Here is a 15,924-nt window from a genome sequence, read left to right on the forward strand (position 1 = left end):
GAGCAAGGCTCACCAGCTTGAGCCCAAGGTCGCTGGCTCAAGCAAGGGGTCACTCAGTCTGCTGTAGCCCCCCCTTCCCATCACCGCACATACGAGAAATCCATCAATGAACAACTAGGGAACCGCAACGAAGAACTGATGTTTCTCATCTCTTTCCCTTCCTGTCTGTCTGTCCCTATCTGTCCCTCTCTCTGTCTCTGCCACATACAAAAAAAAAAGAGAGAGAAAGAGAGGAAGGGAAGGACAGGGAAGGGAGGGGAAGGAAGAAAAAATGGTTAGCCATTTTAAGGAATGCCACATGCCCTCCTAATGGAGCTTTGCCCCAATGCAGCTGCCTCAGGATCGCAGAATTGCCTGGCAAGAAACACATCAACTATTTACGTCCTGCTCATATCAGCTCCAGAAATGTACCCATCCACTTCCAATTTAGACAGAACAACTCTGTAGAGTACCTTCCACAAGTCATAAAGCCAGTGACCCATCACCATCACTTGACATTCTCAGCTTCATTCTCTGCACTGAAATACTGGCAGAAATAAAGTCCAGAGCTGAATTCTGCTGCCAGGCTTAATGCAACATCTTATTTGTACACAGTACTTTAAAACACACAGGGCCTGACCAGGTGGTGGCACAGTGGATAGAGCGTCGAACTGGGATGCGGAGGACCCAGGTTCAAAACCCTGAGGTCACCAGCTTGAGTGTGGGCTCATCTGATTTGAGCAAGGCTCACCAGCTTGAGCACAAGGTCACTGGCTCGAGCAAGGGGTCACTCAGTCTGCTGTAGCCCCCTGGTCAAGGCACATATTGGAAAGCAATCAATGAACAACTAAGTAAGGTGCTGCAATGAAGAACTGATGTTTCTCCTCTCTCTCCCTTCCTGTCTGTCTTCCCTGTCTCTCCCTCTGACTCTCTCTTTCTATCACAAGAAACAAACAAACAAACCAACCACAGGCCATTTGTAAAAATAGTTTTGTCGCCTGACCTGTGGTGGCACAGTGGATAAAGCGTCGACCTGGAAATGCTGAGGTTGCTGGTTCGAAACCCTGGGCTTGCCTGGTCAAGGCACATATGGGAGTTGATGCTTCCAGCTCCTCCCCCCTTCTCTCTCTCTGTCTCTCCTCTCTCTCTGTCTCTCCCTCTCCTGTCTAAAATGAATAAATAAAAAATAAAAAAAATTAAAAAAATAATAATAATAATAATAATTTTGTCCTGTGCTATAGGCAGGAATTATTAACCATATTACACAGATGAGAAAACTACATCTCAGTCAAAGAAATCAAATGCTTGTTCAATATTATAAGGCAATGGTTCTCAACTAGGGGTGGTTTTGTCCTCCGGGGTATATCAGGCAGTGTCTAGAGACATTTTTGATTGTTATGACTTGGGGGCTACTATGGGCAAAGTGGGTAGAGGACAGGGAAGCTGTTCAACATCCTACAATGCACAGGACAACAACAAAGAATTATCTACTCCAAATGTCAATAGCACTTAAATTGAGAAGCACTGTTATAGACAAAAAAAAGGGGTAGAGATAGGAATAAAAGAGTGATAACAATACTTTTTCTATTGTACTGTGCTAGAAGATCTAAGGAAGCCTAGAAGCAGACACGGGAAAAGGCTCCTTATTTCAATATTGAAAGTATTTGTCTAAGGATCAGACAGAAAAGACCTTGAGAGAAACAATTCTTCTCAGGAAGAGCTGCTCTTTAAAAGGCCTGTGACAACCAGGGCTGTGCCCCTTCACCTTGGTGTAAGCTCAGTCTTTGGAGAATTCTTGTTTATGTAAGGGATGATTACCTTGCAAAAGAGAGCAAGAAACAGGTAACGGATGGAGAAACCAAATGGGAGAAGAAAAAAGATCTGTGAGCTAATAAAATAATCCTAGGAATTCTAATGGGCTTGAAATTGTTCATTTTTCACATGGTGCTAAGAACGGCAGACAATTGCTTCAACACATAATCACCGTACTGTAGTCAGCTCTATAATTGTAAAATATAATCTCATTAAGAGATAATTTGCTCATTTTCTTTAAAATTATAAATTATACTTGTTAGAAAGCTATTTTACTTTTAAGCTATTCAACTTTCATTTACTAAATTATTTATACTTCCCTAATATTTGTGTACCCAGAACTGGAGTACCGTCATGCTTGTCTTTGAATGCAGGGATGGCGAATGAATATAGGTGACATTAATAAGATTGATATTCAATCTATTAGTAATTATGCTAGAAATTGCAGTTGAGCATTTTGGTGAAAATAGTTAACAAATGCAAAGAATAAACAAAGTCTGCCTCCTAAACAAGAGTTACATACAGTGTGTCAAATATTGCTGGGTTTTTCAATCAAACCAAGAACTAAGGGAAGTATTATTCCCAAGTGAGAAATTTTAGAACATTCTAGGCAAAAATACATACTGCATGCAAGTGATACGACACCTTAATTAGATTCAACCAGCAGACTATTACATTGCGACTCGGAACAATAGTTCTGAGCCAAGATTACAATAAATTTCAAAATCTATAATGTGTGAAATTAAATTCCACAATAATGCATAAAAATCCTAATTTGAATCAATTTTCAACTTGCAAACACACAAAAAACTAAAAAATGAAATTCAGAGGAGAAACAAAGAATATACAGTATTAGTAAATAATATTAATTAGGAAGGCTAAACCTCTACTGAACAAGAATTAGATGTTTTGTACCATATTCATTCCACTGCAGAAATATTTGATTTACCAAAAATATCAAATATCTACTATTAGTATATAATTCTTTTATATTATCTTAAGTTAATTCTCCTCCCCCAAAAGACTAATACTAGATCCACTAGTACACTCAAATAAATAATAAAAGGAGAAAATACTGAAGTTTACCCTGTATTGGTGAAGCAATATATTAATAATTAAGAGCATAATTCCACGGCTGCAATATGAATATGAACTTGCAGTAACAGCAACTGAAGGTTAATAAATGGCACAGAAGTTAGGTCTGGATAGATTAAAAAAAAAAAAAACAGAGAAGTTTGAATTAAGTCGATAAATGAAGAAGACCATGGGTACCAGGTAATTCAATGGTCACTTATTTTCTTATTGTATCTTTGTAGATAAAACCACAAAATCTAAGTTAAGTGTATCTGACTCAGTCTAACAGGGAATACCCAGAACAATGGGGGGGGGGGTCCTGTTCTATTCAGTTTTTTAATTAACTTGGATTAGAGATATTTAAGAAATGTGCAAAATAGCACAACTCTGACAAGGACAGCTGATATTACATGAAATTAGAATCACGATTCAAAATTTCAAGAGAGGAGAATTCTAGGCTGAAACAAACAGAAAATTGAATGTGAGTAAGTAGAAGTCAAAGAATTTATTGCTACTCAGAGCTGGAATGGACCTTGGAAATAGATTACTGCAATGCTCTAACACTACTGATGAAGAAAATGAGAACCAGTAAGTTGTTCTACCAGGGGGACGCCTAAAGTGAATAGAAAAGCTGATGCACAATACCTTTTATGAATTACAAGAACAAACTGGTAGTCTTAATAAATCTGAAAGTTGGGATGTCCGGGAATATCCCCAAGAGAAAGCACACACAAAAAAGCTCAGGATGGGGATCACTCTCTACTCTAGGAGTCTATGATTCTCTTGAGACTTGCTACAGAGTTAAGAAACAATGTTTCACAATGGTTATAAGAATGGGCTCTGAGTTTGACTAGCTAGGGTCAAACCCAAGCTCTACCACTTACTAGTTATGAGATCCTGAGTTAGTTGTTTAAGGTCTCTTGTTAGTTTCCTCAGCTACAAGAGGGGGACAATAGCAACTACCTCACTTAGAGCAGAGTCTGGCAAATAAGAAAAGCTCATGAATGTATTACTTCTATTACAATAGAATGGAAAAGCATGTCAGCAGATTTTTTTTTTTGAGCAAACATGTGAAACGGTTTATGACAATATGAAACATATATACCTCTGAATGTCCTATCTCCCTGGAGGGAAAAAAAGGGGGGAGTGGGGGGGAAAATAAAGCAAAAGTAAATAAATAAATAATCAACAACAGAAAGACTGATATAGATTCTCTAGGCAGAAGAAACTGTAGCACAACTCAAACACAGAACTCTACTACACACCTACAGATGGAAACTCAGACTTGGCTTTCAGAAGGTACCTTACCCACTTTCTACATCTGTTCTGGGGTTCAAAACTCACACAGAACTTTATCAGTCTACTTTTTAAAAAATCACTACTAGCAAACTATATTCAACAACATAGTAAACCTATTAAAAGAATTATGTATTATGACCAAGCGGGATTTATTTCTGGAATTCAGGGATGGTAACATACACAAATCAGTATATGTCAGGGGTCCCCAAACTTTTTACACAGGGGGCCAGTTCACTGTCCCTCAGACCATTGGAGGGCCGGACTAAAAAAAAACTATGAATAAATCACTATGCACACTGCACATATCTTATTTTAAAGTAAAAAAACAAAATGGGAACAAATACAATATTTAAAATAAAGAACAAGTAAATTTAAATCAACAAACTGACCAGTATTTCAATGGGAACTATGCTCCTCTCACTGACCACCAATTGAAGACGTGCCCTTTCCAGAAGTGTGGCGGGGGCCGGATAAATGGCCTCAGGGGGCCACATGTGGCCCGCGGGCCCTAGTTTGGGGACACCTGGTATATGTGATAACATGTGATATACCAATTAACAGAATGAAGGAGAAAAAAACTATAATGTCAATTGATGCAGAAAAAATATTTGACAAAATTCAATACCCTTTCATGATAAAAAACACTCAACACACTAGGAATAGGAGGAAACTACCTTAACATAATAAAAGCCATATATGGAAAACCTATAGCTAACATTATACTACTCAATGGTGAAATATTGAAAGCTTTTCCTCTAAGACAAGAATAACACAAGGGGCCCTGGCCGGTGGCTAAGTGGATAGAGCATTGGCCCAGCATATGGATGTCTTGGGTTTGATTCCTGGTCAGGGCACACAGGAGAAATGACCATCTGCTTCTCCTCCCTTCCCTGTCCCCCTCCCATAGCCAGTGGCTCAATTGGTTCCAGCATGGCCCCATGTGCTGAGTATGACTCGATTAGTCCAAGCAGTAAGCCTTAGGTGCTAAAAATAGTTTGGTACTCGAGCATCAGCCCCAGGTGGGTTTGCCGGGTGGATCCTGGTCAGGACACATGTGGTAGTCTGTCTCTCACTATCTCCCCTCCTCTCAACAACAACAAAAAAGGAACAAGACAAGGATCCCACTTCTATTCAACATAGTAACAGAAGTCTTAGCAAGAGCATTAGGCAAGTAGTAAAAACTTTACATGATTTAAAATTTAAGAGGTATAAAAGAAAAAAGAATGAAAAGTCACCCTACCTCTGAAACCTATATAATTTTATTAACCAATGACACCCAAATAAATTCAATTTTAAAAAGTCACTCTTCTATCCCAAAATGTTCAACAAGAGAATTAGTGATATATGTATTATGACACATGTTGAGTAAAGAAAAAAAGATTCTGAATAATACTGTATACTAATTATGTTAAAAAAAAAAAAAAAAAAGAAGAGAGCCCTGGCCGGTTGGCTCAGCGGTAGAGCGTCGGCCTAGCGTGCGGAGGACCCAGGTTCGATTCCCGGCCAGGGCACACAGGAGAAGCGCCCATTTGCTTCTCCACCCCTCCGCCGCGCCTTCCTCTCTGTCTCTCTCTTCCCCTCCCGCAGCCAAGGCTCCATTGGAGCAAAGATGGCCCGGGCGCTGGGGTTGGCTCTGTGGCCTCTGCCTCAGGCGCTAGAGTGGCTCTGGTCGCAACATGGCGACACCCAGGATGGGCAGAGCATCGCCCCCTGGTGGGCAGAGCGTCACCCCTGGTGGGCGTGCCGGGTGGATCCCGGTCGGGCGCATGCGGGAGTCTGTCTGACTGTCTCTCCCCGTTTCCAGCTTCAGAAAAATGCAAAAAAAATAAAAAATAAAAAAAAAGAAAAGAAAATATTTCAAATAAAAATAAAAGATCTGGAAGAATCAAACTGATAATAGTAGTTACCAATGTTAAGGCTGCAGGGACCCGGCGGTGGCGCAGTGGATAGAGCGTCGAACTGGGATGCAGATGACCCAGGTTCGAGACTCCAAGGTTGCTAGCTTGAACGCAGGCTCATCTGGTTTGAGCAAAAGCTCACCAGCTTGGACCCAAGGTCGCTGCCTCGAGCAAGGGGTTACTCGGTCTGCTGAAGGCCCGTGGTCAAGGCACATATGAGAAAGCAATCAATGAACAACTAAGGTATCGCAATGAGCAATGAAAAACTAATGATTGATGCTTCTCATCTCTCTGTTCCTGTCTGTCTGTTCCTGTCTATCCCTCTCTCTGACTCTCAGTCTCTGTAAAAAAAAAAACCAAAAAAAAAAAAAGCTGCAGGGTGAAAAACAGATATTGAAGGAGAGAGGTCAAGATAAGTTTAGTTATCTGTAATGTTTTAATTCTTACACAGAAAATGTTTTTATGCATTACTTGTATAATTAAAATTAATTTTAAGTGATATACACAAATGTAGAATAAAGAAAATTTCACAATAAATACCATGCAGCCATTAAACAACCTATACATGCTGCTATGTATTAATATGAAACAATCTTCAAAGGAAAGTGTTAAATTTTAGAAGGAAGAGGAATCAAGGTCCATTAACTGTGTGGATTATTTAAGTCCAAAGGTTTATATAAGTATAGATAATTCCTGCAAATATATATGCTAAATTTCTAAATAGTTGCATCTGTGGAAAAAACCAAAGGGCTAGATGGGCAGGAAGCTTTTTTTTATTTTAAACTCCTTAGTACTGTTTTAAGTTTTTACCATACATACTTTGTCTTTCATCATAAACACAATTAACTGGATGTCAGTTTCTTGACAAACTGCAAGCCTAGGCATATCAGGCCAATGTTCTAGGAAAGAAGCAGGCAGGCCCTGGGGACAACCGTTTCACTAGAGATCATTAACTCTTTTCCAGGGAGTCAGCAAACATTTTCTGTAAAGGGACAAATATTAAACATTCTTGGTTCTGTGGGCCATATAATCTGTCACAATTACTCAGCTCCATCACTGTTGTGCAAAAGCAGCCCCAGACAATACATAGACATACAAGTATAGCTGTGTTCCGATGAGATTTTATTTAAACAAAGAGGTGTTGGGTCACATTTGGCCAGGCCATAGTTTGCCAATCTCTGCTATCTCCTACCCAAGAAGACTGACTGAGGTTTTAACTAACCTTTCCTTGCCTTTAGCACTCCAGAAAGGAATAAGTTAAACTGCCATGCAGATGCCTAGCTATTTACACATCTATAGAATTGTGCATTCAGCTCCTTACTTAAGAGTCAGGGTTGGTAGAGTAATTCCCCAACTACTCAAAACCAAGAAGTCAAGCATTCTTAGAAGGCCCCATATTCACAGAAGGATGTTCCTAGCCTACTATACTGCCAGTCACTTTTGTCCTTATTCAGTATAGCCATACTTCATGAAATTTTCAGTAAAAATAATCCCTAATTTACTGATGCTCAATAACTTGGCTGAGAGAGATTATATTAATTGAGGGGTTACTAAAGAATATGTTGAGTTGAGCAGTCATTCTTCCTGATTGGTGGTCTTCTATGTGGTGTATGTACACCCCAGCAGGTATGCAAGAATATATACTAGATTCAACAAAACTATTTTGAATTACTATTGCTTGTATTTTTATTGTCCTTTATATGTATATATAATTAAGAATTTGTTACTTCAATGTTCTATAATTAAATATATTTGCAAATATAAAAAAAAGAATATATACTAGGGTGTGGGAAGAATATATTAGGATTTCTATTTATATTCATTTTCTATCTAAAAAATCATACAGAAATTAAGCTCTATTAATATTTAGTATGCAGATTGGCAGTGGCACCCTCACTAGTCCCTATATAACCTATATGAGATAATTCTTCCTTGACTGGGACAGTGATGCATAACAGATGACAGTGGCTCCATCCTGCACCACTCTCTCTATATTGTGAAGTACTATTTCACCTGAGTCCATTTAAATGGATTAACAGATTATAGCATCTGATTTAACTCAACTAAATCCCCACAAAATAGCAAAGTGGCTTAAGAAGATTCTTGCAGAGAAACACAGCTTAAAGAGAAGACTGTGAACACAAACACAAGCAACAAAAAAGAGCTGACATCCCTCCCTTTAGTGCAGTGGTTCTCAACCTTTCTAATGCCGTGACCCCGCAATACAGTTTCTCATGTTGCCATGACCCCATACCAAAAAATAATTTTGGTGGCTACTTCATAACTGTAATTTTGCTAGTTATGATTCGGAATGTAAATACCTGATATGCATTATGTATTTTCCGATGGCTTTAGGCAACCCCACTGGGGTCGCGACCCACAGGTTGAGAACCACTGCTTTAGCGTGAACCCATCAGCCAAAACACCAGGTTAAATAATTTATAAATCTAATAATTTATCTCAAAACTTGACATTATCAAAACTTTGAAATACAGATTTATGCACATTATCGTTAACAATAAGCCACAAAATCTAAGTATACATGGCTATACTGCCATCACAATTACAAGATTTTTTTAAAAACCAGAACCCAGAATATGAAAACAAATCTCTACAACTTTTTTAGTAATGTTTAAAGTCAAGAAACCATACCCACACCAATTCCTGGGAAGGACACCAAAGCCAATTCCAGGTAAACTGAACATTTAAAAAAGAAATCATGGCCCTGGCCGGTTGGCTCAGTGGTAGAGCATTGGCCTGGCGTGCAGGAGTCTCGGGTTCGATTCCCGGCCAGGGCACACAGGAGAAGCGCCCATCTGCTTCTCCACCCCTCCCCCTCTCCTTCCTCTCTGTCTCTCTCTTCCCCTCCCGCAGCCGAGGCTCCACTGGAGCAAAGTTGGCCCAGGCGCTGAGGATGGCTCTGTGGCCTGGGTCTCAGGCGCTAGAGTGGCTCTGGTCTCAATGGAGCGATGCCCCGATAGGCAGAGCATCGCCCCCTGGTGGGCGTGCCAGGTGGATCCCAGTCAGGCACATGCAGGAGTCTGTCTGCCTCCCCGTTTCTGGCTTTGGGAAAAAAAAAAAAAAAGAAATCATAAAAATACTAGAAGAAAACATGAGAACTTTTAAAAATAAGTAGGAAAGCCTTTCCAAATATGGCAATAAAAGATTTATAAATTTGACTGAATAAAAATTTAAAATTTCGCCTGACCAGGAGGTGGCACAGTGGATAGAGTCAGACAGGGACACAGAGGACCCAGGTTCAGAACCCTAAGGTCGCCAGCTTAAGCATGGGCTCATATGGCTTGAGCAGGGTCTCACCAGCTTGAGCACAGGGTTGCTGGCTTGAGCATGGGATCATAGACATGACCCCATGGTTGCTAGCTTGAGCCCAATGTTGCTGGCTTGAGCAAGGGATCACTCCTCTGCTGTAGCCCATCAGTCAGGGCACATATGAGAAAGCAATCAATAAACAACTAAGATGCCTCAATGAAGAATTGATGCTTCTCATTTCTCTCCTGTCTGTCTGTCCCTATCTGTCCCTCTCTCTGACTATGTTTCTGTCAAAAATAAATAAAATTTTCTGCATAGCAAAAAAAAAAATCTTAAACATAAAGATCAAAAAATGGGATACACTGTATTGACGGGGATATAGAGAAATAGGCATTTCATATTATTGCTGGTAGTTGTATAAGCTGATAGAACTTCACTGGGAAGCATTCTGGCAATATCAAAATTACTGGTTCATATATCCTTTGACTCAGTAATTCCTCTCTAGGAATTTTCTTACAGATATAGTCAAAATGGGCCCTGGCTGTTTGGCTCAGTGATAGAGTGTAGGTCTGGCATGTGGATGCCCCGAGTTCAATTCCCGGTCAGGGCACACAGGAGAAGCGCCCATCTACTTCTCCACCCTTCACCCTCTTGCTTCTCTCTCTCTCTCATCCCCTCCTGCAGCCATGGATCAACTGGAGCAAAGTTCGCCTGGGTGCTGAGGATGATTCCATGGCCTCTCCCTCAGGCACAAAGAAGATCTCGGTTGCTGAGCAACAGGAAATGCCCTAGATCAGGGGTCCCCAAACATTTTACACAGGGGGCCAGTTCACTGTACCTCAGACCGTTGGTGGGCCGGACTATAAAAAAAACTATGAACAAATCCCTATGCACACTGCACATATCTTATTTTAAAGTAAAAAAAAAAACAAAAACGGAACAAATACAATATTTAAAATAAAGAACAAGTAAATTTAATGTTTTTTTTTCCTGAAGCTGGAAAACGGGGAGAGACAGTCAGACTCCTGCATGCGCCGGACCGGGATCCACCCGGCACGCCCACCAGGGGCGACGCTCTGCCCACCAGGGGGCGATGCTCTGCCCCTCCGGGGCGTAGCTCTGTTGCGACCAGAGCCACACTAGCACCTGGGGCAGAGGCCAAGGAGCCATCCCCAGCGCCCGGGCCATCTTTGCTCCAATGGAGCCTCGGCTGCGGGAGGGGAAGAGAGAGACAGAGAGGAAGGAGAGGGGGAGGGGTGGAGAAGCAGATGGGCACTTCTCCTGTGTGCCCTGGCCGGGAATCAAACCCGGGACTTCTGCACACCAGGCCAACGCTCTACCACTGAGCCAACTGGCCAGGGCAAGAACAAGTAAATTTAAATCAACAAACTGACCAGTATTTCAATGGGAACTATGGGCCTGCTTTTGGCTAATGAGATGGTCAATGTCCGGTTCCATATTTGTCACTGCTAGCCGTAACAAGTGATATGACGCACTTCCGGAGCCGTGAAGCGTGCATCCCGCGTCACCAGAAGTAGTACTGTACGTGAGCAACACCGCACTTTGTGGCGCCGCCACATACAGTACTCCAGGAGTACTCCTCTCACTGACCACCAATGAAAGAGGTGCCCCTTCCAGAAGTGCGGTGGGGGCTGGATAAATGGCCTCAGGGAGCCACATGCGGCCTGTGGGCCGTAGTTTGGGGACCCCTGCCCTAGATGGGCAGAGTATCACCAGTAGGGGGCTTGCGGGAGTCTGTCTCTCTACCTCCCCTCCACTCACTGAATATAAAAAAAAAGATATAGTCATAATGTATAAAATGCCAACCTGATAATTACTTAAATGTCCATTAACCTAGGACCAGTTAAATAAATTAAGGTACATGAATACACTGCAATTCTATGCAGTTATTAAAAAGAATGAAGAGAGACCTGTCCAGTAGGCTTAGCAGTAGAGCATCAGCGAGTGTGTGGATGTCCTGGGTTCGATTTCTTGTCAGGGCACACAGGAAAAGTGCCCATCTGCTTCTCCACCCTTTCCCCTCTCACTTCTCTCTCTTTCTCCTCTTTCCCTCCTGTAGCCATGGCTTGATTGGAGCGAGTTGGCCCCGGGCGCTGAGGATGACTCCATGGCCTCTGCCTCAGATGCTAAAAAACAGCTTCAGCTGCAATGGCACAAACTACTGCACTGATGACTACCAGACTCAAAAATATTACTGTAATTCCTGGTTAGATATAGGAAAAACTTTTTAGGTCAAATTTTAAAACCTGAAGAATGAACTTGTGCCCTTAGACTTCTATCAGGTAGGCAAAGGGCCACTGGAGGCTACCACTTTCAACTCTGTGCAACTACCCAGATATGAGAGTTGATTTAAGTAGTCTCCCTACCTAAAGAGTGTTACATAATTGTCTAAAGTTAAAAAAAAAATAGTATGTTACAGACCCAATGGTCCAGCCACTTAAAACTTCTTACAATTTCCCCTGCTTTTCCCATCTTATGCCTCTGCTCACCCTGTATACTATGCCAGGCACGCTCTCTCTCATACCCCTTTCTGAAGCACTTTCACCTTCCTTTCAAAACCCTGTTCAAATCTCCCCTCCTCCTGAACCCCATGCCCACTCCTGTATTAACTTCATTTATACCTCTGCTATAAGGTGGCATCCCTGTCCCCTTGCTCTTTTGAGATGGACAGCCTTGGATCAGTCTCCAACAAGAAAGCAGGAACTGGTGGACAACGATCAAGTCTCATAGATCTTTGTTCTTGCCTTTTGGTATCTCATACAAGGAAGGCTTTCAGGAAATATTTGTTAAGCAGAACTGAATTCAAGCCATACTCAAAGAAGCTGCTCTGCTGGTCTGACCCTGGTTTGCTACAGACACAATACAGTCTTCTTTTGTCCTCTTTGCATATCTGCCTTTGCTACCTTGCTTTGAATATTAACTCTTTAAAAAGAATTTTACTACTTTCCTTGCTATATATAATTTGGGGTATATTTTTTATTGAATGGTATAATTCACACAACATAAAATCCACCCTTTTAAAATGTACAAGTCAATGGTTTTAGTACATTCACAAAGTTGTGCAACCATCACCACTACCTAATTCCAGAATGTTTTATCACCCCAAATAGAAAACCTGTACCCATCAGCAGTCACTACTCACTGGCACTCTGCCCCTCCCCCCACCCTGCAACCACAAATCTATTTTCTATCTCTGATGTATATGATTTTAACAAAATTTATGGTGGTTTTATTATACCTGAAAGCCAAATTTTACCTTCAAAAAAGAAACACTTTCACTATTTCACCATAGAAAAATGTGATTTAACACAACTATCTAAAGCAGGGGTCCCCAAACTACAGCCTGCGGGCCGCATGCGGCCCCTTGAGGCCATTTATCTGGCCCGCGCCGCACTTCTAGAAGGGGCACCTCTTTCATTGGTGGTCAGTGAGAGGAGCACACTGGCCATCTCATTAGCCAAAAGCAGGCCCATAGTTCCCACTGAAATACTAGTCAGTTTGTTGATTTAAATTTACTTGTTCTTTATTTTAAATATTGTATTTGTTCCCGTTTTGTTTTTTTACTTTAAAATAAGATATGTGCAGTGTGCATAGGGATTTGTTCATAGTTTTTTTTATAGTCTGGCCCTCCAACGGTCTGAGGGACAGTGAACTGGCCCCCTGTGTAAAAAGTTTGGGGACCCATGATCTTAAGTATCATTTCAGGATTCAAAGCAAAAACTCTTACCAGGAAAATCCTCTTACATGTTTACTTTCCCATTTGTTTTTGTTCTGTTAAGCATCTTAGTGAAGAAATATAATATACATATAGAAAAGTACACATCTCAGGCCCTGGCCGGTTGGCTCAGCGGTAGAGCGTCGGCCTAGCGTGCAGAGGACCCGGGTTCGATTCCCGGCCAGGGCACATAGGAGAAGCGCCCATTTGCTTCTCCACCCCTCCGCCGCACTTTCCTCTCTGTCTCTTTCTTCCCCTCCCGCAGCCAAGGCTCCATTGGAGCAAAGATGGCCCGGGCGCTGGGGATGGCTCTGTGGCCTCTGCCTCAGGCGCTAGAGTGGCTCTGGTCGCAACATGGCGACGCCCAGGATGGGCAGAGCGTCGCCCCCTGGTGGGCGTGCCGGGTGGATCCCGGTCGGGCGCATGCGGGAGTCTGTCTGACTGTCTCTCCCCGTTTCCAGCTTCAGAAAAATGAAAAAAAAAAAAAAAAGAAAAGTACACATCTCATAAGGGTACACCTTGATAGTTTTCAAACACTGAAAACACAAGTAGAACCAGCACCCAGATCAAGAAACAAAAGAGAAGTCCCCATGCCCCTCTTCCAGTCACTTCTCACCTCCCAAAAGTAACCACTACCTTGACTTCTAACAGCATACATTACCCTTGTCTGTTTTTGCATTTTTATAAATAGAAGCACTTTGTACGCATTGAAATTTATGCCTTGGCATACTCACCATAATCTTCTTATACAAAACCATGACATTATCATCATCAAATGGTAGAAAGCCACACATAAGCACATATAAGAGTATGCCCATGCTCCAAACATCTGCCTGAGAGGGAGAGAAAAATAACAATTCTCAAAAATAAAAAACTTAGAACATATCTGAGAACAGCAGTACACTTAATAGAATAACTGAATCTTCACAGAGCTTGTAAAAAGCTCTAAGATCATCCAATTAAAACTGTTCATTCTACAGACAGGGGGGCTAAATCCCAGAAAGAAAGGCTTTTCCAAAGTCAGGCCACCTGACATCCAAATCAGTGCACTCTCCTTTAGCAGGAACCTAACGCTTTATAGAAAATAAATTCCAGTTGGTTGGGCTGAATTGGGCACAATAAGAAAGGAGATGAGGCCAGGTATCTGATTCTGAAAGACAACTGTATAGTGCTACTGAGGGTTTATGACTTATGAGGGTTATGTAAACACACATGAGGATATCAAAACAAGTCTTAAAATTTCCTACTGATAACCTGCAAATGTGATAAGCTGCACTGTAAAGTCCTCTCTATGTAGAGAAACCTTAATAAAGTTCAATGATTGACTTTTCAAATACAGAGGCTAGAAATGAGCCTGCCAGCACAAACAGCACTACAAGTTTCAAAATCCCAGAAAGAAGTCTGACCTTTACATAAGGTATCCATGTGTCCCATGAGTCCTAAGCCCTAACTACTTACACAAACAGTGTTTGGCCTTTGTCAATAATGAAGAACTGTTGGCTGAGAAGTCACAGATTCCATCCTCATTTGAGCCTTAGGAAAATTTTAACAGGTAAGCAACATCTTATTTTTAAATAATAAAAGGATAGAAAGTCAAACTGAAATGGATAAAACAATTTAAAGCTACTGTAAGAAAATTTCAGATGCATTCAAACCAGGAGGACCTCATCACAGTCCTCTAGGAATCTTATGAGCATGAAGCATATGATTATCAGTCCTTCCAAAACACTGGCTGGAACAGTGCAGAGTACAGGTATGCAGGAAAGCAGTGGTTTTTAACTGCTGGTCTGCAGATTGATGCCGGTCCGCCAGACATTCCACACAGGTCTACAGAAGAGTTAACCACCCTTGTATGAAGATATTGTATGAAGATATTGTATGAAGATTATAGACCCAATGGTTATAGCCTCTAGAATCTTCACATAACATCAAGATGGTTAACGCTTTTGCAGACTGGCACAAAATTTCTGGTGGACCAGTGGTTGAAAACCACTGCAGTAAAGTCTTTCTCAGTTCAAATCCTGACCTAACAGCTACCAGCTGTGTGACCCTCTGAAGGTATTTAATTTCTGTGTCTCAAATTCTTCATCTTCTTTATCTGATGAAATGAAATAACAGTATTCATTCAAAGGATTTTTGTGGGGCTTAAATAAAAATTATAAAAAGTATCTAGCATGTGGAATCCTTGTGCACTGTTGTGAGAATGCAAAATGTTGCTGTCACAATGAAAAGCAGTATGGCAGCTTCTCAAAAAATTAAATTATAGCATTATATGATCCAGTCATTCCATTTTGGGGTATATATCCAAGATAATTGAAAGTAAGGTCTCAAAAAGATACTTATTCCTATCAGTATTATTCACAATAACCAAACAGTAGAAGCAATCTCAGCATCCATTCATGGATGAATGGATAAACAAAATGTGGTATACACATACAATGGCATATTATTTAACTTGAAAAAGGAAGGAAACCCTGTCACATGCTACAACATAAATGAATCTTGAGGACATTATGCTAAGTGAAATAAGCCAGTCACGAAAAGACAAACAGTGTATGACTCCACTAAGGTACCTAGGCTACTCAAATTCATGGAGACAGAAAGTGAAAGGGTAGTTACAAGGAAAGGGAGGAATAAAGAGTAGCTGTTTAATGCATAATAGATTCAGTTTTGCAAGATAAAAACTTACAAGATGAAAGCTCTAGAGACTGATTGTACAACAATGTGAATATACCTAACACTAATGAACTGTACACTTAAAAATGGTTCTCATGGTTCAAAGAAATGTTCAGATTTTATGTCATGTGTATTTTACCACAACTGAAAGAATAAAAAAGGATCTAGCATAATTCCAAG

The 15,924-nt window shown here is 41.1% G+C and overlaps 1 protein-coding gene across 2 annotated transcripts in view; it reads right to left on the reverse strand.

Annotated features, from left to right (window-relative positions):
* Positions 1 to 15,924, reverse strand: part of MELK (maternal embryonic leucine zipper kinase) — an 86,545-nt gene that overhangs the window by 48,543 nt on the left and 22,078 nt on the right. For both annotated transcript variants that reach the window (XM_066365648.1, XM_066365649.1), the window contains one exon: positions 13,803 to 13,901. In XM_066365648.1, coding sequence (XP_066221745.1) covers positions 13,803 to 13,901 — 99 coding nt within the window. The remainder of the gene's footprint in view (positions 1 to 13,802; positions 13,902 to 15,924) is intronic.

The sequence above is a fragment of the Saccopteryx leptura genome, chromosome 2, assembly GCF_036850995.1.
Source record: "Saccopteryx leptura isolate mSacLep1 chromosome 2, mSacLep1_pri_phased_curated, whole genome shotgun sequence".
NCBI classification, from domain to species: domain Eukaryota; kingdom Metazoa; phylum Chordata; class Mammalia; order Chiroptera; family Emballonuridae; genus Saccopteryx; species Saccopteryx leptura.